Source organism: Tyto alba, unplaced genomic scaffold (genome assembly GCF_018691265.1).
Source record: "Tyto alba isolate M040663 unplaced genomic scaffold, T.alba_DEE_v4.0 Super-Scaffold_38, whole genome shotgun sequence".
In the NCBI taxonomy this organism is placed as follows: Eukaryota; Metazoa; Chordata; class Aves; order Strigiformes; family Tytonidae; genus Tyto; species Tyto alba.
The window spans coordinates 21,992,487-22,014,747 of record NW_024881313.1 but is presented as its reverse complement, the minus strand read 5'-3'; the positions used below and the strand labels follow the sequence as shown (position 1 = coordinate 22,014,747).

At 37.2% G+C, this 22,261-nt stretch overlaps 1 protein-coding gene across 7 annotated transcripts in view; it reads right to left on the bottom strand.

Moving 5' to 3' along the window:
• The window catches only part of ARMC3 (armadillo repeat containing 3), a 61,581-nt gene extending 41,700 nt beyond the window's left edge, over window positions 1–19,881 (bottom strand). For 2 of the 7 annotated variants that reach the window (XM_042802195.1, XM_042802201.1), the window contains exons 1-5: window positions 19,806–19,867; window positions 19,066–19,193; window positions 11,229–11,277; window positions 2,945–3,062; window positions 891–1,016 (exon numbers count right to left, since the gene is read on the bottom strand). In XM_042802195.1, coding sequence (XP_042658129.1) covers window positions 891–1,016; window positions 2,945–3,062; window positions 11,229–11,277; window positions 19,066–19,097 — 325 coding nt within the window. In that variant the 5' untranslated portion in view covers window positions 19,098–19,193; window positions 19,806–19,867. Of the gene's footprint in view, window positions 1–890; window positions 1,017–2,944; window positions 3,063–11,228; window positions 11,278–19,065; window positions 19,194–19,805 lie in introns of those variants that run through there. The other 5 variants (XM_042802197.1, XM_042802199.1, XM_042802198.1 and 2 more) reach the window with 5 other exon arrangements.
• Window positions 19,882–22,261: the final 2,380 nt, after the last annotated feature.

Sequence of the window (22,261 nt, the reverse complement as noted above, 5' to 3'; positions counted from 1 at the left end):
ACCATGGAAGACAATTCGGTAGAACAACTACCAAAATAAGACCTGATTAGTCATATTAATGTAGGTTTCTAAAGCAATGTAAAAATAACAAGCCACTGAAACTCAACCTTAAGTCACTTACTCTTTCATCCTCAGGTATGTCTACCTACCACTTACAGCAGCTTGATCATCTGACACTCAGTCACCTGGCATGGATGTAATACGCCCATTCTCGTCTTATAAAAACGTACAAGAAAATCTGCATATACTGTGGTTAAATCATTTAATAATGGTATGGCTACAGTAGGTATACTACCTTGCCAAGAATGCAATGTCTCTGAGAGATATTCAAGATGACTTGAACTTCACTGGTTCAGATACAGATAACAAAACATTTACAGCAGCGATGACCTGCCAAAGAAGCTGGGTAAATATGCATGCCAGTGCTTGATAGTTCAGGACTTTTTTTGCTATTACTATTCGAGTTAGCTACTTTAAATTTAACACATTTTCTTCCTTACCACTGTAGTTACACTAATGCCCCTCGTAACAACAGATATTTAACGATAGCATTTTCTGTAGATGTTAAATACTACTTTATCCTTCTCTTCCAACTTTTGTAAAGTGTTGTGTCCACATTGATGGACATCTTATGTAGTCCAGCTTTCCCTAATAGACATAATTTCAGTATTAAACTGTTTCAATTTGGGCATGTCAAAACAAAAATAAGGGTTGGAGGAAAATTAACTTATCTTGTAATTTTTTTTTTTCAAAATCAGTGGAGTTCACTCCTGAATTTGTTCCTTTATTCTGGGCTGTTATTGTAGAATTTTTTCACATGAGCTACCTATTGCTCATGTTTGGTGTTCAAAATTACATATTGAAAAATATTAAAAAATGGAGACTCTTACTATTAGAAGCCATGATCCCAAACACCATGATGGCATTTCTCCGTACAATTGGATCTTCATGTGAGATCAGTTTATACAGTTGTTCTACTGCTCCAAGACCAAGAAGTGTCACTTTGTTTTCATCACCTTAAGAGTAATTAGATTATAAATTCTATAAAAATGCAACAAGCTCACAGTTCTAATGTAACAAAGTAAACCAGCTACCAAACTTCTATTGGACTTTAGAAGAGCAAAGGCCCCGACAGGATCTTGGGAGATTGTCTAATCTATACCCCAAATAAACATGCTACGAATAGTATCAAGGATTAATAGTATCTAGGATTAATTCACATTTGTAATGCAAAAGATGCTTTTGTCTATTGGGCACCCAACTCATTTGTTGGAAACAGCAGTGGTAGTACAAAGGACAGCATTCTATTTAGTGAAGTATGGGTGAATGATATCATTAAGAACCTGATTTTATTTTCCTCTTTTCTTGCCTCCCAATTTTATTTTCCTCAAAATAAGAGTTAATTCATTCTGTGGATCTGCAGTACCCCTCAACTGAAACAACTACCAGGATTTGGATCATTAAATCCCATCTGAGATTTCTACCACCTGAGAATGGAGCACTTTGTAGCTGAATAGGCTTTGGCTATGTGAAAAACAAGTATTTTGTGTGATTAGAGCCTTCTGTTCCTGCTCACTCAAATAACACCCAAACCCCAACAAACAAAATCCAAAATCTACTCCTATTCTCAGTTCCCCCAAGTGCTTTGTAATTAATTTTCTAATGAACCATGCCTGCCCTTTCTAGCTACGTGAGCAATGTGAGAAGAAACTGAAGTACTATGCTCATTCTCAGGCCAAAACACTAAATACAACTATTTTTTATTGAGGGATGGGACTTAATTTACTAGCAATATTCAAGAAAGAAATAAACTGCAAAGTGAAAACAACTTCTCTTGTGCCACACTGCAAAGTTACTGTCTAGTCTTCTGGAAGATTGCAGGAATATCTACATTAACAATTTAAAGGAATATTAATTTAGTAGAAACAGAAAATTTAAGTTTATGTCCTCTTGCAGTGTGCCATATTTTACTGTGGACAGCCGGGAAGGAGCCAACAAGAGTTTACTGTGTGCAGTTTATAGCTGTCTCCCAACAGTCCAAAATCTCCCTTCACATATTGAAAATCTGGTTGCATGCCCTCAGCCAAGCTTGCCATATTAAGATGAATCTAAACATCTTTCAGAACCAATGATCCCTAGCCAACTGTCAAAACCTTGAGCTCCTCTCTCACAACTTCAGCAGTGTTGATAATTGCCATCAGTACAACAAACTGCCATCAGTACAACAATCAGCATATAAACCCATAATTTTTAAAGAAAACATAAGCTAAATGAAAATTAATATTAAACCAGATTAATTATACTAAGCATCCTACCAGTGTATACCAATTTGAGTGGCTGGCATTGAATGAGTAGGAGGCAATTTTGGAAATTACGTGCTACATAATTTTGAGCCTCTATTAGACAGTTATCTTGTGGGTGCCCAGAACATGATGCTTAGCCATAGAGAATATGGGGACCTTTGGAAGGTTTGAAATCTTGGAGACTTCTTAGATTCCAAACAGTTATAGGAATAAGATTGATAAAGGAGGCTGAGCAGTTTCCAATAAATCATCTGTCACAGAAGTACTGACACAAGAATTATATGCAAAAATAACAGAAATGAGCCAAAAAGTAATTTTCATTGAAACCTTGAAATAACTACACTGGTACAGAAGTTTCAAACTGTAACATAAAAATTATTATTCTTTCCCAGATGCAGGTCTGTTGCTAATAACAAAACAGGTTTCGATTATATTTAAACCAAGCTCTATTAAACAGAGAATATAAAATTCTACAACAAAATTATAAAAATTTCTTTCACAAAAATCACAGGTCTTCTTTATAACTGAAAATACAAGTTTTATAGATATTTCAGAAAACCCCAAAAACCTTGACAGAGACCTTGTGAACTACTATCAAAATCTACGCAACTCAAAGGAAAGCTCATTTCAAAAAGACTAACCTTTTGATGCAAATTTATATAGAGCATGACATGCTTTGGCCAAAATTTCCTCTTCAGAAGAGCTAAGCATTAGCACAACTGTTGCTGCTGTTTTGCTTTCAATCAATAAAGGATCAAACTACAAAAAAAAAAAAAAAAGAATAACTTGATTTATACTGAGCCTTTCTATGTGCTGCAGTACACTCCCACATCTCATTAAAAAAAAAAAAATCTAGTTTAAGATCTACACAGAATAATAAATATTAACATAAGTTGCTATTTACCTGGAAAAATTATTTTTTTTAATAACAATTTGAGATATTGCTGAAAAATAAGAAAGAATAATTGACTTCCAAATATAATAATGACTTCATCCTTTATGAAGATTTTGGGAAAACCTTGACACTTCCCTGTACCCCTAGGAAGTCTTGAGGGCAACAAAGTATATAATTCTGTTACAAATGTAAGAGCATTCTGTGGCTTCAGAACTAAACAGGAGAAGTTTCTTTTGAGTAGCTGTGTGTAGAGCCTATGAATTTAGGTGTTGTAGGAGGAAGAGGATTTGGTTACTCTGTGGCATTAACACTTTGTGGTTGCTCTCCATGACCTGGTACTATCTGAAGTATTTCAGTGATATAATCCCTGCTCATCCATCTAGAAACGATACAAAGTGTTCATTTCTATTTCTGACCTCTCTCATACAGAAATAAATCTTCCAACGAATCTGGCAGGTTTCACCCTCTTCATAGACTCTTTAGGACTAAGTTCACTTGAGCAAGGGAATATTCTGAAAAAGCCTTTTGTTCTTTAACAAGACTTGAGGTTTTCTGAAAATTCTACCCATTAAAAAGTTTTATGCTTATTTGGATTTAAAATGATTTTTTAATCTGGAAAAAATCTCTTCTGTCCTCACACTTTAGGCCCATAGAGTATCTCTGTTACATACAGAAACTACTAGATACTGGAGTCATGTAGTCTCTCAATATCAATGTATTTATCCTTAAAATAAAGCAGATTAAGCATTTAAGGTAGCAATACAGATTATTTTAAAATATTATTATAATGTACATTTATACCACATATATTTTTAACTGTCTGTTGTTTGTTTTACTTCATTTAAAACCCGTGTAATAGTTATATCAGAGGCACATGTTGCTGAACAATAAGGGCATGAAGATACATACAAGCCAGTTGTCAAGCAAGGAAATTATTTTGAGCAAATCTTCAAAAAAGATATGAGTGAGCTGGGAGGAAAATGAACAAAGAGGAGTCTATTTTTTCTTCTGCCTCCTCTGACTTGTTTAAAAATAAGGCAAAATAGGATACTAGTATCCAGACTTTTAAATTAATATTTTTAGTAGGTTTTTAAATCTAAGTAATTTCATCATCTTTCATGAGGCATATCACCCAATTTAACAGTCTACAAGATCAAGATCCAAATTTCATTAACAGTTAATGTGATTAACTGGTCTCCCTGGCTTCAAGCAGGTCTGAAAACCTGAAGACATGTCCAACTTCATGCTTGCTGTGCCAGGCTGGAGGCATGGGATAGGTCATGGAACAAAGCTCCTTTTTAAAGAAAATATAATCAGCTTGCTGTACCATAAGTAATTTTGCTTAATGACTCAGCAACAAGAATTAAATCAAATAATGGCAGAGTGGTGCAAGTTACATATTAATGATAGGCCTAAAATGATGGAATTCTTTATGGGAATTTTCTTTTTGGATTGTAAGGAGGCAAAAAATTCAGTTTACATTCATTCATTATACCCCTATGAGAGGGAGAATTAAGAGATGACTGAAAGTCCCTTTAGCCACCTTTATACTTCTCTACTTCTGCACATCTGTGTCCTTGTGTGGACAGAACGTGATTCTCCAGGTAAGTGCTATGATTTAAGCACAGACAGATCTCCTCAGTCTGGCCAAATGACTTGGTGATGAGATAAAACTGTAATTTTTAGTAAAGGCTGTTAGTCCTCCAGAGAAAAATAAACACAAAGATTGATGTCTGATGAAGTTTAATAAGAAATTAATTATGAAATAAGAGTTTTAAATCTCATGTATTTATTTACATTGATTTAATACCAAAGATGCTATTATGTTGCTCCATTCTCATTGCCTCTCATGTTCACAAGTAGTCATATAAACTACAATTCAGTGGTGATTCCTAGGATTTAATGACAGGTTGGCACATGAGCAGAGTGAAATTGGTCTAATCTCTACCCATTTGTATAGACATTACTACATACTACATCACCATTACTGTCTGAAATATTCAGTAGGCACTTTCCTATTAGTAGCAGTTTTCTGCTGAAAACCTGGTAAGAAGAGTCACTGAGATCAATGTATGTTTAAGAAGTCAAAGGCCTGAGCAGGACAGTGATTTGCTGGGAAGTAACATTGCTTGTCAAAACTATCACAGAACTAGATATGACTTTTGCTTATCACAGTGCCAGCATAGCTAGAGTACCCCCTCCTTTTATAAAAAAAAACTTTTAAAATTTTTAAAAAAATCAAGGCTTGCTCCTAAATCTTCATACATCGTTGCAGACTTTTCCCTTAATGGCACATACAGGACAGATTGTGTGCTAGAATAACATGCCTGAAGTTACAAACAACCTTGAATTAAACACAGAAATTGAACTGGTTTATAAACAACATTTCCAACATTCAGTTTGTATTAAGAACAAGTAAGTTAAATGAAAAAGAAAGCTGTAAGTAAAAAACTTCTATATAACTTTGATCATGATTTTTCTGTACATTTGACTTCAAAGCCATTAGAAACTGCAGAGTATTTGCAGGATTTTTTTTTTTTTGGCTTCCATCAACTTAGTTGAAATTGAAGGTAATACAAAGTATGTTTCCAGTCAGACCAAAGACCCACTTAGCCCAGCATCCTGTCCTTGACAAAGCTTGGTAACAAGTATGGGCAAGCAGACTATTAAACTTTGCTTATATTCCCCCCCATACTCCAGCACTCTGGAACCTAGAGAAGTGGTGAGATAGCTATTTTATATCTGTGTTCAAAAAGTCCAAGAAAAATTTTCCACCAGTTAATTTGGTAAATAATTTTTGAAGCCATCTGTATTTTAGCCACCTTTAATAGTCTGAGACACAAGTATCACAGTTTAACAGTCATATAGCTAGCTATGTCTTTTCTTTGTTTTAGAATGAGCACCTGGTAATTTTATTTGTCCTCCACAGTTCATGCACCATAAGAAACACTGAAATAATTTACACCCATTTGCCTTCTTTGTATATTCATCCTTTTGTTAAGTTTCTACGATATTCCTCTTCACAGTCATTTCCTTTCAGGGATAAAGAAACCTACTCTCTTTGATCTTTCCTAATACAGAAACCACTCTGTCTATTCTTGTTGTCTTTCTCAGTACTTTTCTATGGTGCAGCTGTACCTTTTTGAGATGGAAACACCAGAACTGTTAATGGCATTCAACATGTGCATGTATAATGCATTTGTTAGTGACACGGTGTTTTGCCTTTTATTTCTGAAATTTGAAATGTTGTACTTATTCACTTCTGCCTACTTAGGAACTGGCTGCCATTTTCATGAAAGTATCTACATTAATTCTGATAGACTGAATGACACAGGTTGCAGAATAAAACCTCATGACATTCCACTGGTAACCTCCCTCCATTATGAAACCTTAACAGTAATTTGTTTTCTCAACTTTGCTTTTTATTTTATAACCAGACATTATTGTGAGGAACAGAATTTCTTTTCACATGTTGGTGTTTCTGTGAGTGAAAAGCCTGGTCTAAAAACTTCTGAAAAAGCTAAATAACTGTATCAACCAGATCACCATTATCTATTTGCTCACTGACTCCTTGAAAGAATTCAAATAGATTTCAGAGATCAAAATTTCCTCTACACAAGCAGTATTGATCCTCCTCCATTACTATCATATTTATCCATGCATTTTTTTTCCTTTTTTTTTTTTTTTTTACGTGTAACTATTTCTACTAATTAACACAGCATGGAAGACAAACTTTCTGTAATTACTGATGTATTTCTTTTGAAAATGAAATTTTCTACTCTCCATTCCTCTAGTACAAAGGCTACGCATTAAATAATATAAGTAACAGTACCACAATTTCAGATTTTAATTATTTTTCAGTTGGACAAGACCTGAGCAAATACAATTTATTCATATTTGGGCAATTTATTCATATTTGTTTTAGTAATTTGCTATATAACTTTGTCTTTTGACACAAAAATAAATAATTTTGCTCTTCTTTTACGACTTTAATCACCCCATAGTGTCCCTCTAAGAAGCTTCTGCTTCTAACCAATTTGGAAAAGCTTTATTGCTAGTTTTTGTATCCTTGCTAGTTCTCTCCCAAAATATTTTGGTGCATTGTAAAATTCTGCTTTTATTTCCCATTTGTGAGTGCAAGGGTTTTTTGTTTTCCCATTTAGATACAAATCCCATCTTTTGAAGGATGCATTTATCTGCTATTCTTCTATTGTTTAATTGTGCTGTCATTTAAAAAAAATATCCTTTAAATTTTAATTAACTTACTATAGGTCTGCTTTAGCCTTTCACCTTTCATAGACCCTTTAGTAGTATTACAGATATCTTTCATATTCGTAACCCCTTTACCTAGGAAAACAGAGTTAATATACACCTAGTAATGTTAATTGTTTCAGTTCTGTCATTGTCTGATGTCCTATACTAACAATATAAAACCAAGATATTCTGGTTTTCTGAATCACAAACTGTTGATGTTAGAAGGCACCTCTGGAGCTGATCTGGTCCAACTGCCCTGTTCAGAGCAGGGTCAGTAGAGCTCAGGGCTGGTATGCAGTCTGACTTTGAATATCTCCAAGGATGGAGACTCCATAACCTCTCTGGGCAACCTGCACCATGTTCCATCATTCGTACAGTAAAAGAGGATTTTTTTTTTTTTTATGTTTGATTGGAACCTCATGGGTTTCAGTTTGTGCCCGTTGCCTCTCATCCTTTCACTGGGCACCACTGAGAAGAGCCTGGCCTGACATCTTTGTTCCCTTTTATCAGGTATTTATACATATTGACAAGACCCCTCCAAGCCTTCTCACAAGAACAAACAGTCCTAACCCTCAGTCTCTCCTCATCTGACAAATGCTCCTAGCCTTTGGCAGACTTGTTCCAGTAAGACCATGTCTCTCTTGTACTAGGGAATCCAGAACGGGACACAGCACTTCAGGTGTGGTCTCACTCACCAACACTGAGTGGAAGACAATAATCCCCTCTCTCAGGTTGCTGGCAACACTTTGCCTAATGCACCCCAGGATTTTGTTAGCTTTCTTTGCTCCAGGTGCACATTGATGGTGCATTTCCACCACAATCACCAGGTCCTTTCCTGTAGAGCTGCCTTCTAGCTGGTTATCAAACAGTCTATACTGGTTATTCCTCCCCAGGTACAAGACTTGGCATTTCCCTTTATTGAACCTAATGAAATCCTCATTTTCCCATTTCTCTAGTTTGCTGCAGTCCCTTTGGATGGTTGCACAACCAACTGGTCTGTCAACCACTCCTCTCAATTTCATATCTTCTGCAAACTTGATGAGGATGCACTCTGTTCCATCACTCAGGGCACTAATGAAGAGGTTAAACAGTCCTGGCCCTGGGATCAACCCCTGGGACAAAACACCACTGCCTGATCTTCAGCTGGACCTGGCAGTTCAGCTAGTTTTCAGTTCATCTACACTGTCTATTTATCTAGCCTGTATTTCATCAGTTTATCTATGAGGATGTTATGAGAGACAGTGTTGAAAGACTTACTAAAGACAAGTCAAATTAATATTTAGGCATTAATCGCTCAAAAAGTGTTTCTGTGGAGACTAAATTTCAGGAGTTGCTAGTGCCACTTCATATATTCAGTTCACATCCATGTTGTGAACTAAGCCATCTTCAAAAATACTCAGGTATCTACAGCTTGCTTTCAGTGATAATGCCTCAGTATTTTATCTAATGGTAATCTTAGGATTCCCTTTTAATGTTTATGCCCTAGCTGATGATCAAATAGTAATATTATCTAGACCAAACTTAACGAAGATGTTGTATGAAAAGTTCCTATCAATCTATGTCAAAGTTAGCATATTTTATCTGCCTAAATTACTGTCTAAGGTCATCCATATAGAGGCTCAAAGCAATCCTCTTCTTGGAGGGGCCCAATTCTCAGAACAAATAATAGTAAAAGACAGATTATGAAAGGCAGGGAAAACAGAGTCCTCAGGAATACATTCTTAAACATATAATCAGTGGCTAGGCTAGGAGATGTGTTTCCCACCTGTTCCTAGAAATCTATAAAAATTAGTGGTCATCTGCAGTGCCATATATTTACAGAGCATTCCTCATGCACCAAGGCCCTGTTTTATAAGTGTGTCCACATTATCTCAAGGCTTCTTTTCTTGAACTTGACATTTTCATAAGCAGAGTATCAATCAGAAGATAATAGCTAAAACATCTTTTATTTTGTCTGCATCTCATTTCCTGCCATCTGAAATATCCAGGTGAAATTTAAAGTTTTGAGATTTGATTTTACATGATTACTATCAACAATATTCTCATAACTAGAAGATTTTCTTGTTGATAGTTACAACTAATCCATGATCTATTTTCATTTTTAATACTGTTTTGCTATGCAACATTCAGGTTTTTTTCTCCTGACAGGACTGCTAGAAGAGACGTACTAGCCTGAAGTATAATAAGCGTAAAAACTAAGGCAAAAACTGAAGATGACATCTGGACTTCACTCTTTCCAATTCTTTCATTTTTAATAGGTTTACTGACTTTTTCTGTAAGTCTAATTTTTTCAATTATTGAATACCTTTTCTAACATTATTCACAGCTTTTTGTGGTAGTTAGTACTATATTTTTCCCCAGAAACTCTAATGGTGTCTTTTGGATCTAGAAATAGTGTTGCTGCTTCTACTTTCTATATATGTACTGAAAAAGTCAGCTTTTATTACTCTGGAATGAGTTAGCTCATCTGTATGCCTTAAATCCACTGTCATGCCTTTCAATTTTTTCTTAGACTGTTTTAATTAGTCCTATCCATATATATCTTCTTTGTGTCTCCTCCTGGTTTTCTAGGTTATCCCATACAGAAAGGGCTTTAGATCAATTTATCCTCTCATGTTAAAGTTCTATGTCAAGTCCCCTTTCATAAGGATTTACTATTGATTAGTGCTTATGAATTTTGCCTGTAGTATTTATCTTTCCACAGAACAGTTTGGAAAACCTGATATCAATTGCTATGCCTCAGTGACATCATGCCTATTGGATATTACTGTCTTACTCAAAACTATTTATGCTTATTTAATATTGAAATTGTGATGTAGTTTTGCTGATCAACTTGTTTATGACCTTTGAAAAAGCTCTTGCAGTACCACCACTCTTTATAGACAAATGCATTGTTTTTTTAAAACAGCATACTGAACTTTGCATTTAGTTTCATGCTCCTCTGTGGGAATTGCTAAAGTCCTGATTTTCATTAACTTAGTTATTATCTGGCACAGAATTGATATTATACTCTCTTCAATGTCTCTGTCTTATTTCCTCTACTCCCTTCTGAATAAACCAATCAAACTTTAAAAATGCCTATATTTTGAACCTCTATGTTTTTAGGGGTCTCTTTGTACCTTGTGAATTTATAGAAACTCTTGAAAAAGTGTGCTAGTGTCAGACCCTTAATCTCCATCTTTTGAAAAAAAGTCACATTAGCACCATTGTTCCATATTTTGCTTCAGCTCTTGTACTTCTCACTGCAGCACTTCCAATGATACCAGAAACAACCTGAACTACTGCTAAAGACTGTATATATCTTTGCAAAAGATCTGGAATATGAAGTACTGTCGTTCAAAATATCTGTAAAATTTTGTATTAATTAAAACACTCTGCAGATCCTCCTAGGCTCTTAAGTCTTTCATCCTTAAAGAAAGGTAATGTCTCCATAGTTGAAAAGACAGGCAGATTTCAAGTCGCTCTTCACCCTTCTCCTTTGATTTTTACAAATGGAAAGCTAATACTTTTCTTCAAATAAAAAGAAGCCTGGATTGTTTCATACGTTACTATTTGCAAAGCCTGCCAAAGACAACAATCTCCACAAAGAACTACACATGCCCAGTCACTCTGGTTTGTATGCTGTCCAAGAAAAGCAGAAACAGAATCATCTTTAAAAGACATTTTTAGAATAATGTGGGTAAGCTAGGAGAGTAAGGAACTATGTAAGGATGGCAGAGCTGGGCCTGTAATTGTGTAATGTTTATTTTATAGCACATAACAGTTTATAAACTTACCACATCCTTGGGTGGAGGCTCTCCTTCCTTCTTTATTTTTTTACCCATTCTAAAAACAAAAACAACAAAAAAATAAAAGCAGACAAACAAACTCCCTTCTGTATTTTAGGAATCAGTTTACCAGTGACTTAAGAAAACTTGTAAGACTGACTTTCTCATTCATTTGTCCCACTTAGATCAGTCTGAAGATTTCTATGCAGATTGTCCCTCATAAACAAAACAAACTTTCTAACAAACATATTTGGTAAATACATCTGTCAAAATACATAACTAAGAAGAAAGATCTGAGATATCACAGCTCAAGTTGTAACGTGGTACAAATACACAGGACATGTTTTTCTGTAAATTAGTTTTATCTGCATCGACAAATCATATATGAGCTTGAAGGTCCTACTGGGGTATTTCCCCTTGTTTGTCTATACATCTTATGTTCTACCTTGAAAATGGGGTTCAAATTCAATTTGAATTCTCTGTTCATATTCCACAGAAGACAAAAATCAAGTCTGCAGGTATTAAGAAAGTTCTGCACAGTATAAATTTCACTGATTTAAAAAAATTACATCTATTTGCACCAAGTCTAGCTCCTGTCTTCTGCTTTTTTTGGTATTAGCACATGTGCATGTGAACCAGAAAGACCTTCTCAGCTGCATCTAATAGTAGCTTCTGAAGCATATGGATGTAATACCTCATGTGGACCTAATTTCATGTGGCTTGCAAAACTTCAGCAGAGCCTTCCAGTTAAGCTACAGGCAAAAGTAAAGGGCAATACGACCCACTAGCACTAGCTATGCATAGAACAAACCTAAGTTTGGCATAACTTGGGTTATGTTTTAATACTCTGTAAAAGTGAAATGTACACTGTTAGTACCCATTAGTACCTCCTCGGTTAGTTCTCAAACTACACATTCACTCTCAGCCAGGACTATCCTGACAGCCTCCCTGTGGTACGAGAGATTATTTTCTAGGGCACTATGAGCTGTAGCCTGGCTGGTTACAGAATTCTGGGCTATTGGTTGTTGTGTTCAACAAAAAATTTGAGCTCTTCTTGAATCCTCTGAATTTTTTCAGGTATTGCTCCTCTACTGGTCTCTCAAATAAACTGTAACACACAGTAGTGAAACCAGTTGATAAGCACATCTTAAAATTGATCTGAAATTTAAAACTTCATAGGCAGGTCACTAATTATAGTTTTGAGAGGAAGACACATACAGTCAAGGATTCTTCACCTCCTATCTGCTTTGTCCTTATGCATACATACACACACACATGCTAAAATTCAGTGTTTCAGAAAGTGCAGCTTTGGCTAGGGCCAAATTAACTTATATAAGAGAAAGCATAAGGACAAATTACTGACAGTATATTCAACAAAAGTGATGGTCATACTACCTTTCAATTTATGCAGTCACTGTAGAAAGCATCCATCATGCACACATACAAGAATCAGGCTTACAAGGACATTCAGGAAACCTGAGTTATTTAAATTGTATTGAATCCTGGTATGGAGATATGGACACTTATTTATAATTATTCAGTTAATCTCAGTTCATTTCAGATATAAACTAAGCTAAAGTCATAAAAGGCAATTTTAATTCTGAATGAGTTTAATTAGGTTTAAAGCAAACAATTAAGAAAGTTAATTCATGTAAAAGTATTTATAATGTTGTACAACTAATGTTTACAAATAATTACACATATTCCAAGAGTGTGAATAACTAAAGCCTTTAATTGTAAGTATTTCTTCACACTGTATTGATACATCTAACTTCTGAGAATGTTTTCAGGAAACATACGTTTTTCTGCATGTTCAGAAATATTTGGTTCCTTGGTAATATTAAAAAAGCATTATGATCTGTAGCAACAAGCACAGAGAACAGGACAGTTACTTTATTGTGGATTATGTCCTTCAGTCTGTTTCTTTGCTGCAGTTACTATTCTGGATTTCAATGCATTCTGCCATCAAATATTGGTTTTAGCTTTGTTCCCATAAAGCTCTCTGTATTCAGTGGTCATTCTCTGGCTTGAGGCAATAATGCACATGGAATTCTTTAGCCTACTGTCCTGGTACAGGCTGGAATAGGGTTCATGTTCATTTGGCAGCGGGAGGAGTGCTGCAGCACCCTGAGACCCCAGGGGCTCCCCAGGTCCCAGTGCCCTCACCTGTGTGTGGGGGCGGGGGGAGCACAGCTGGAGGGCTGGGCCCGGATTGGCTGATAGTCCATGTCACGTGACATAGTGCTCACTATATAAAGGCAGGAGTGGGCCGGGAGAGGCTGCCACTTCTGGCAGTGTGGCCTTGGTGTTTGGTATTGCTGACCGGGAGCAGGTGGGTGTTGGTTGGTTGGTTGGTTGGTTGGTTGGTGGGTGGTGAGCAGCTGTATTGTACCTTACCCGTTGATACTGCTGTCAGTGTATTATTCTGTTACTAAACTGTTTTTATCTCAACCCACGAGCCTCTCTTTGCCCCTCCGATTCCCTCCCCATTCCCAAGTAGGGGGAGGGTGGGTGAGCGGCTGTGTGGCATTTAGCTGCTGAGTAGGCTCAAACCACAACACCTACTGATAATTAAAAATGTGCCTTCTGCATTTAATTTTAATTATCACAGACAATCAATGTGTACAGGTATTGAAAGGCTGTTGACCCATAAAAGAACTTATTCAAATCCCTTCCTCTCCATGATAACTGCATGTTGACTTTTTCTCAGTCAATTTATAGAATGCATATCTTTGATTTTCAGTTTATTAATCTAAATATTTAGAATTCAGAACAAATTTGTAGCAGGATTTAGATTTTTAAATGTGATTAAATCCTGGGTCTATGTTACCTGAAAAATGTCTTTAAATGCCTCTATTAACTAGTAATGAATTGTAATGAATTAAATCTTAAAGACAAAATAAAGAATATTATCATTTTAATAGTATTCTCCACTTCATGTACTGCAGGTTTCTAGAACTATAGGAGCATACTTTTTCCACCCATGTTTTTCAAGATTAAAGGGTTGATTGTTTTAAATCATATAGAGGTAAAAAGACTTTGACATAACAGATGTACCCAACGTATAGTCAAGCAATCTATGAAGTTAACATTCTACGTTACTTCCTGTCCTTCACCTGGAATTTACTGCCTCAGTGGTAAACAAATGAGCCTGCTTTACTTTGCTCCTACCCAGTATCAGTGCAGTGGTCTAATCAGGTGTTGTCTTTCATCCAGCAGGACAGTCATTATGTCTAACTAAATCCTCAATCCAGAACTACAACCCCCAACATTTTCCCTCAGCTCTGGCTATTCTTGGTGCCTAAACTCAGCAGACACATCCCTGTTTCACTCTGAACCTCATTAGGGCCTCCAACTTTCCCATAGGACCAGAACTACCCCAGGGTGAGCATCCTGAAGTTGAATCAGTATCCAGAAACTGCAAGCGGTGTCCACGAAACTAAATTAGGCATCCGTACTTATGTTAGTCACTGTCCTTGATAATTGATGGAGATCTAGTCAACATATTCAATAGCTCTTAAGGCATATTCATCCTAAAATAGGTATCTAAAACTGAATTGCACCTTAAAAATAACCACTTTTTCCTCAGACCTAAAACAGAGTCAAGAGTTGCTAGCTTGGGTATTGACATTTACACTGACATCTAAAGTTACTGAGATTAACTTATTACCCTGTTTCTCCACATGAATCCACGTGCCAGGCTAAGTTTGGCAGATACCATCACAGTAGACTGAACATTAGCAGAAATAGGCATGTGACAAAACACAGCCACCCTCTCTCTTTAAAAGTGGCTGAAGGAATAGACCTATCTCCAGTAACATCTCTGCAACTAGAACATTTTGCCTATAAGTGGAAAATGATTTTGAGGAAGGTCACAAATGTGGACTTTTTAGGTCAAAAGTGGAACCCTCTGACCTCTTGGCTATTATGCCATGTCATTTCTGCCTTGTCAAATAATATAAGGAAAATTTATTTATTTAGTTTTTGAAAGATTTGTTGCAGATGCCTGCCCAGAGGAGCAGATTCCAAGTACTAGATTGTAAGGTAAAGATGGCCATGATCCCTGTACTCACTTCATTTTATCATTGCGCTCTAGGAATCCCTCTGCTCACTGTGAATAGTTTCGTAGATTGCAAATCTGAGATATTCACTTATTTATAGATGCTATACTTTTTTTTTTTTTTTTTTAAAAAAAACCCCAAGATAATGGCTAGCAAGTGAACTTTAACAAAAAAAGAGTCTATAAATCATACTTGGAAATATGAGGAAAGTCTTCTGGTGTTTTTTCAGTTCAAACTACTGAAACCTTATAAGCACTTTCTTTACAGTACAGAGTGTATACCTATACTATCAGAGTCTTGCTGCATACACTTAAAGACAATAATATTTTGTGAGTTCTATTTTGATTTATCTAGACAAAGTTCATCCCACTGCAGAAAAAAAAGACTATACTATAATCATTCCGAGAGTTCATGTAAAAATTCAATTTTTTCAAATTATCTATGTGTTTATAAATTATACACACACAAAACAAAGAATCATAAAAAAAAAAAAAAAAAAGAAACTGAGGGATGCAGAATGGAACAGTCTGCAGACAAACCCTTAAAACCAAAATGAGTCAGTAGTTACATACCAGGTTGAGGAAATAGCTATGAGAGAGAAAAGGTGGGGCTTCTAGGTAAGCTAAAAAATAATACAATTATTTATTTAAAATGTCAGAACTTTTAAGATACACTGATACTTTTTATTTGCATTCTGATATCATGTTAACATTCAGCTGAGTTTTACTTTCAAAAGCCCAAGGACAAATGCTTAGATTTTTAATAAAATCTAAGATTCTCAGGTATTTGATCCCACAACCTGATGCTGTGAAAACATGCAAAATTTGCAATAAAATTTTGACTCGTTTACAGCCTCTGATTGATAGAAGTCTCTTTTTCATACTGCCAAAGGACCATACTTCGCTGTTTTCTGAAGCTGAACAGCTTGGTACACCTAGTAAGAGGTGTACTAAGTCAGGAGTGTTTCAGTTGTGTTAGGATCCTAAGCTGTTGGGGCAGAATGTATTTTCCAATTTGTACAGTGTAAAAGATGATGTGTGAATGTTAATAACAGAATAACTAAGAGGCCTCAGCACAAGGGTCCTCCTTCAATGAATAAGAAGTCTTCCATGGCAGATCAGTATCCTGACTCCAGAGTGGTAAGAGCCAAATGCTTCTGATAAATGCATGAAAGCAATCCCCAAAGTCAGATTTCCTCCATCAGTTACAGGTTTTTTATTTCCCTAAAGTACGAAGGTTTAGATCTGAAGTTTTTATGTTCTTCCTAACAATAGTAGCTATTTTTACTGTCCACATATATGTTTAATCCTTTTAATCTTCATTCTTAGTCTGACATACTATGGCACAGGTCCAATTGTTAAGTGTACTGCATAAGGAACCACTCTTCAGGTTTAAAAAAATATGTAAACAGTTTAAATGTGCTATTCAATTCAAAACAACATCCCCTTGTTCTTGTATTACAACTCTAGTTAAAAGATGCTCCAACTTGATCTTTTCTACTTGCTTTTATAACTCCCTGTACATTCTGATTTATCACCTTTCTAAGCTGCTTTAATTATTTTTTCCATACAGTTTTTCCAGACATATATGTTTCTTGTCTCAGAGTCCCTCTGTGACTGTTAAATCTTTCTCAGACACGATGAACCTAACCTGAAATACCATAATCAATTCTAGATCACTACTGATTTATTCCACTGATATTATAACTTTTTGGGGTATTAATTTTTACTCAATTTCTTCACTGACGATTTTTACTAAACTATGCACATACTGTAAACAGGTCACTTTCCTAGTTGTTCACAATTAATTTAGGTTCACTAGTGAAGAGTATGTTGTTCCAAATATTCTTCACAGTGCAAATTACATTGCTTTCATCAACAATGAATTTTATCTGTCACGGTGTTACTAGTTCACCTAACTGCAAAAGAGCTTTCAGAAGCTTCTAGCGGTCTTCTTTAGCTTCAACATAAATTATTGTCTCTCACCAGAAAATTCTGATTTCTCTATGCTATTCCTCATTTCCAAATTATAATGAAGATATTAAATAACATCGGATCTAGAATCTGTCCTTAAAGAATCCAAGCTGCGACAGCCTGAATGAAGGAGATTTTTAGAAATCATGTGTGTGATTTTAAATGTCTCACTGCGACACATAGTGAAATTCCTCATCCCATGAGAAAGAGACTGAAGAAAAATTGACTTAATCTAAAACAAATGAGAGAGACTAGTTATGCAACCACTGTCTGAGCAATAATAACAGGACACATTTCATATAGAAGTCAAAGATGGTCTGCCTTAGCAAGAAAGAAGTTTTAAAGACTAGTAAAAAATTAAAGACACTCCTAAGTTTTTAGCCAGCTGTACCAATCTATATGACTTAAAATTAATGCCTCCTTCTGCCAGTTTCACAGGGCCAGCAGGTGAAAGGGACATTCTGAATGATCAAGATTCATTCCCCTCCCTCCTCACAGCCACCACCACATTAATCCCACCAGATACCTACCATGCTCTGTCTTGAAAACCATTAGGTATTTTGTCCCCACTTCCCTCTTTGAAGAGCTGTTCCACAAGCCGATTGCTCAGACAGCCAAGGACCTTTTCTAATTTTCAGTCTACATTTAATCATGACCAGTTTACTGTATTCATGCCATGTTCAAACATCTGTCAATTACTTTCTTTGCTGGCAGGTATCAAAACATATTTATACTGAATATTTATACTGTACAATATATATTTACTATATTCTATACATACTATATAATATCTTATATATACGCTATATATATTTACATTACAGAATCAGAATATACTTGAAGATAACAAACATATCCCCACTTGGTTTTCATTTTGTCAGGTTAAAGAACTCTTCTAATTTCCTCAAAAAAAAAGGATTCTTCATTCCCCACATCATCCTCATAAGCTTTTTTAAGTCAGCCTCTTGAAAACATGGATGACCTCAGCTGAACACAGCATCCCAGATGGAACCTTTCCTGTCTTGTACAAAACTGTACTCATACTTCTTTGTCGTCACTGGCAATACCTCAGCTGTGTTACTATCATGTTCAAGACTTTCATGGTTACATCAAACTACAAGAGTAGCCCTATCATGTAATTTTAACTGCTCGTTTACCAGGCTTTAGTATATTAATAGTTTAAACAAACAAACAAACCAAAAACAAACCAAAAAGATATTTGTTACAGTTTAGGACAAAAGTTTAGGTAGCAGATTTGCAAACAAAAGTAGGAACTGTAGGACATATAAACCCACCTTGGCATTCACCATGTTAGCAGAACATTAGATAATCAAAAAATGGCAGCATGATAAAAATCACAAAAATGAAAAGTAATAACACCCCCACCCCAACAGCCAGAAATGTTGCTTCCATCAACAATGGTGAGATAGTGAGCTTGCTCACAGCCAATGAACAACAGAAAGCACATGTGTTTATCTTCCATAAATTAAGATAATACAATATCAGATTACCTTATATAGATGATAATTTCAAATTAGCGGTAAAACTATAAAAGTTCTGTTCTACAGATGATGCTAGCCTGCCAGCATATCCATACTTTGTTTTGAAATTCCTGCCTGCAGATGTCCAAAAACCTTTGAAACATGAATAAATTAGGTTCTATTTCCTCCCCAATAGCCTAATCACCTGTTCAGGTTCTTTACATACAGAAGTTTTATCTTAAAATTTGATTATTTTTATTTTTTTCCCCCATCTCATTTATTATCCATAGAATTTTAGGTCTCGTACCTTTCATGTTACTGTCACACATACCTTATCTGTAGTACAGTTCCTTCTTTGTTCATATGACCTATCCAAATTTTTAAATAAAATTATTTTTCTCTAACAGGTAAGTTTCCTTAGGGTGGGTCCACTGCCATTTCTTGCTTCCCAGTTCACATCTAAAAATAGTGGTCACAGTTATTCTCTGCTGAACCAGTCCACCCATGTCTTTCTCTACCTTTGGTGGCCCCAATTCCTAAGCTCCCCGTTTCTAGTAGGAAGTAGCTTCAGGAGCCACTAAGAGCAGGATTTGCTCTGCCTGGTGCTAAATATTATTTATGTTCATTCTGATATACTCCAGCTGTTATTAAACCTTACAATTTTATTATAAATCTCGCAATTGTCACTGCTTTTCTTAAAGGTATAGGTGCCGTTCTCAAGCAGACGTAAGTTTTTAGGTTTTTCTGGTTGTGGCCAGAGGAAACTTCAAAGTATGACTTTAATAATGATTCTTTTTTAACTTTGACTTCTGAAAGCCTGCAGAGGCGTGTTCCTCAGTTCGCTGGTGAGGGAGCAGGCCCGGCAGCCGGCGTAGGCGCAGCCGGGCCGGCCGACCCGGAGTGCAGCGGACTGTAACGGCCATCTTTCGCCTAACGCCGCACCGACACCACCCGTCGCTGCGGAGACACACACCGCACACCACCACCGCCCACCGCCCTCCCCCCGACCCCCTGCCCGCTCCGGGCCCGCGGCCGACACCCCGGAGTGACGGGCGGACCGGCCGCACTCACCCGCCGCGGCCGGGCAGGACGCGCCGCCCGGGGGCGATCACGCAACAGCGGCCCGCACCGTTGTTTCGCCAGTTGCTAGGAGACGCCGGCGGCGCATGCGCTGGGCGCCGCGCGGGGGAGCGGGCGGGAAGGTGGGGCAGGCGGCGGGCCGGGCCGGGCCCGCCTGAGGGGGATCGCGCGCCCGCCGCCGTCGCTGCTTCTTCCCTCCTCTCGCCTTTCCCCGTCGTCCCCGGGCAGCGGTATCAAGCATCTTCGTTTAATAGGAATTTCCAGAGCCCTGGGGGAGTGATTTCGCCCTGACACATGCATTAATCCATTTCTTCACAATTTATCCCAATTCCAAAGTGCTGGTAACGCATCTGTGTGGAAGCATTAACACTGATGGGCTAGGGTAGCAATTAAAAAATAAATCAGTTATTCCTCAAAACTAAAGGAAAATGGTACTTTCTCAGCCAAAGAACACTGAGAATTTCTGAAAATTAATAAACATTTACACTGTCCAAAACCTGAAAGTTGACATGTTCATGCCTTCCTTTTGTGTATTTTTTCTCTTGTTGTTCCTGTTTCACTATCTATCTTCAGTGAATTCATGAAAAGAAAGAAGTTGAAAAAGCCACGCACTCTTGGGAGCAAATGGATAAAACAGTTACACAATTTGGTGCAAGGCACGGGCAAATCTCTGTCAGCTCCTGTGGCCCGCTGGTCAGACATCAGCACAGAGCTTTGTCAGGGGGCCAGAAGAGCTGTCTCCTTCCTATTATCAGCTCTGGGTTGATGATGGAGAAAGCCATGCTGTACAGATAATTGTGCTATTCTCAGAATAATAATTCATTGTCATACTTCCTTTTTTCCAGCCAGGGCTATTTCGGAGGGAATACTAAGCCAAATTCTGAAAACAAATAACATTTTCTAGCTTGAAGAAATGCAGCTTAATTGCCATCAGTAACTGCAGAAGTAACAGGAAACAGGCAAATATAATAATTTTGGGGCCTCAGAGTCAGGTAATAATAGGTAAAGAAATTATAGCTGCTATCAACTGTTTCCTGTGATTCCCTTTCATCACAAATCTCATTGGTTTCTCTACACATTTCTTATAATGTTGTACTGCAAGTATAAATTTAGTTCAATTTTTATAACCCATATCAAACATTGAGATCTTAGCACAAACAGGTCCTGGCCTTGTTGGTTTATACTATGAGAAATGTGGCCACCATCATAACAGAAGAGTTGGTGCGTCATTTTTAGGTATAAACAAGCCACTTGTGTGAAGGTGTCTCATTCTACTTTTAACATCACCACTCCCACAGAAAATTCATGGAGATTTATAATCACCTTCCCTGGAAAGCAGCTGCAATGACAAGTCAAGAACCATTTATACTGACCCATATCTCTGCAATCACACTGAACTTATAAGGCCAGTTTCTGACTGACATTCCGTGAAGTCTGGCTGATCAACCTCTCATGCCTACGATGGTTAGTAGAGGCTCACACTGGCGGGGAAGAAAGGGAAAACTTTTGCAGCAGCTTGGTAGAGGCAAGTCATCTACTTCTCAACCTTCTTTGTGGGTGCTTATTTCTCTAAACAGGCTCAGGCACCGCAGTGGTGGGCAGGTGATAGAAATGAAAGAAGAGATGAATGTAACTAATGAAGGCAAAGATTTGGTTTTAACTCTGTGCTGCGTCTAGCTGGGATGGAGAGTTTTCTTTGCAGCAGCTTGTGTGTTGCTGTGTTGTAGGTTTGTGAGCAAAACAGTGTAGATAACACAGCAACGTTTCAGCTATTGCTAAGCAGTGCTTTTGCAATATCAAGGCCTTCTCTGTTTCTCACACTGCCCTGGCAGGGAGTAGTCTGGGGGTGGGTGAGAGGCTGGGAGGGGACACAGCTGGGAAAGCTGGTCCCAACTGACCAAAGGGTTATTTTATGCCATATAATGTCAGGCTCAGCAATAAAGTGGGGGTGGTGGTCCTTCCTGAGGTAGCTGTTGCTTAGGGATTGTCTAGGCACTGGTCAGCTTGTGGGAGGTGGTGAGTGATTGCCTTTGCATCATTTTTTTTTTTTTTTTTTTTTTTTTTAACATTTTCTTCCTTCACTTGTTAGGCAGTCTTTATCTTGACCCACTAGTTTTTCTCATTTTTGCTTTTCTAATTCTTTCCCCCATCCTGATGTGGGTGTGGGGGGTCAGTGAGCAAGCAGCTGGCAAGTGCTTGGTTTCTGGTTGGGATCTACTCACCACAAACCCAATGATTTCCATGACGAGGGAAGCTTTTCTTGTCTTCAGTGATGTTAGTTCTTATGGCTATTTCAAACATAATTCTGGCCAAACTTTAGTTGCTTAGGTCTTTATTTTGTATGAATGGTCACATAAAAGACATGATCATGCAGGAACCATGTGAAAGAAGAGGGGACATGGTAACTAGGTGCATGGTGACCATGTGTTTCAATGCACTCCTGGAAT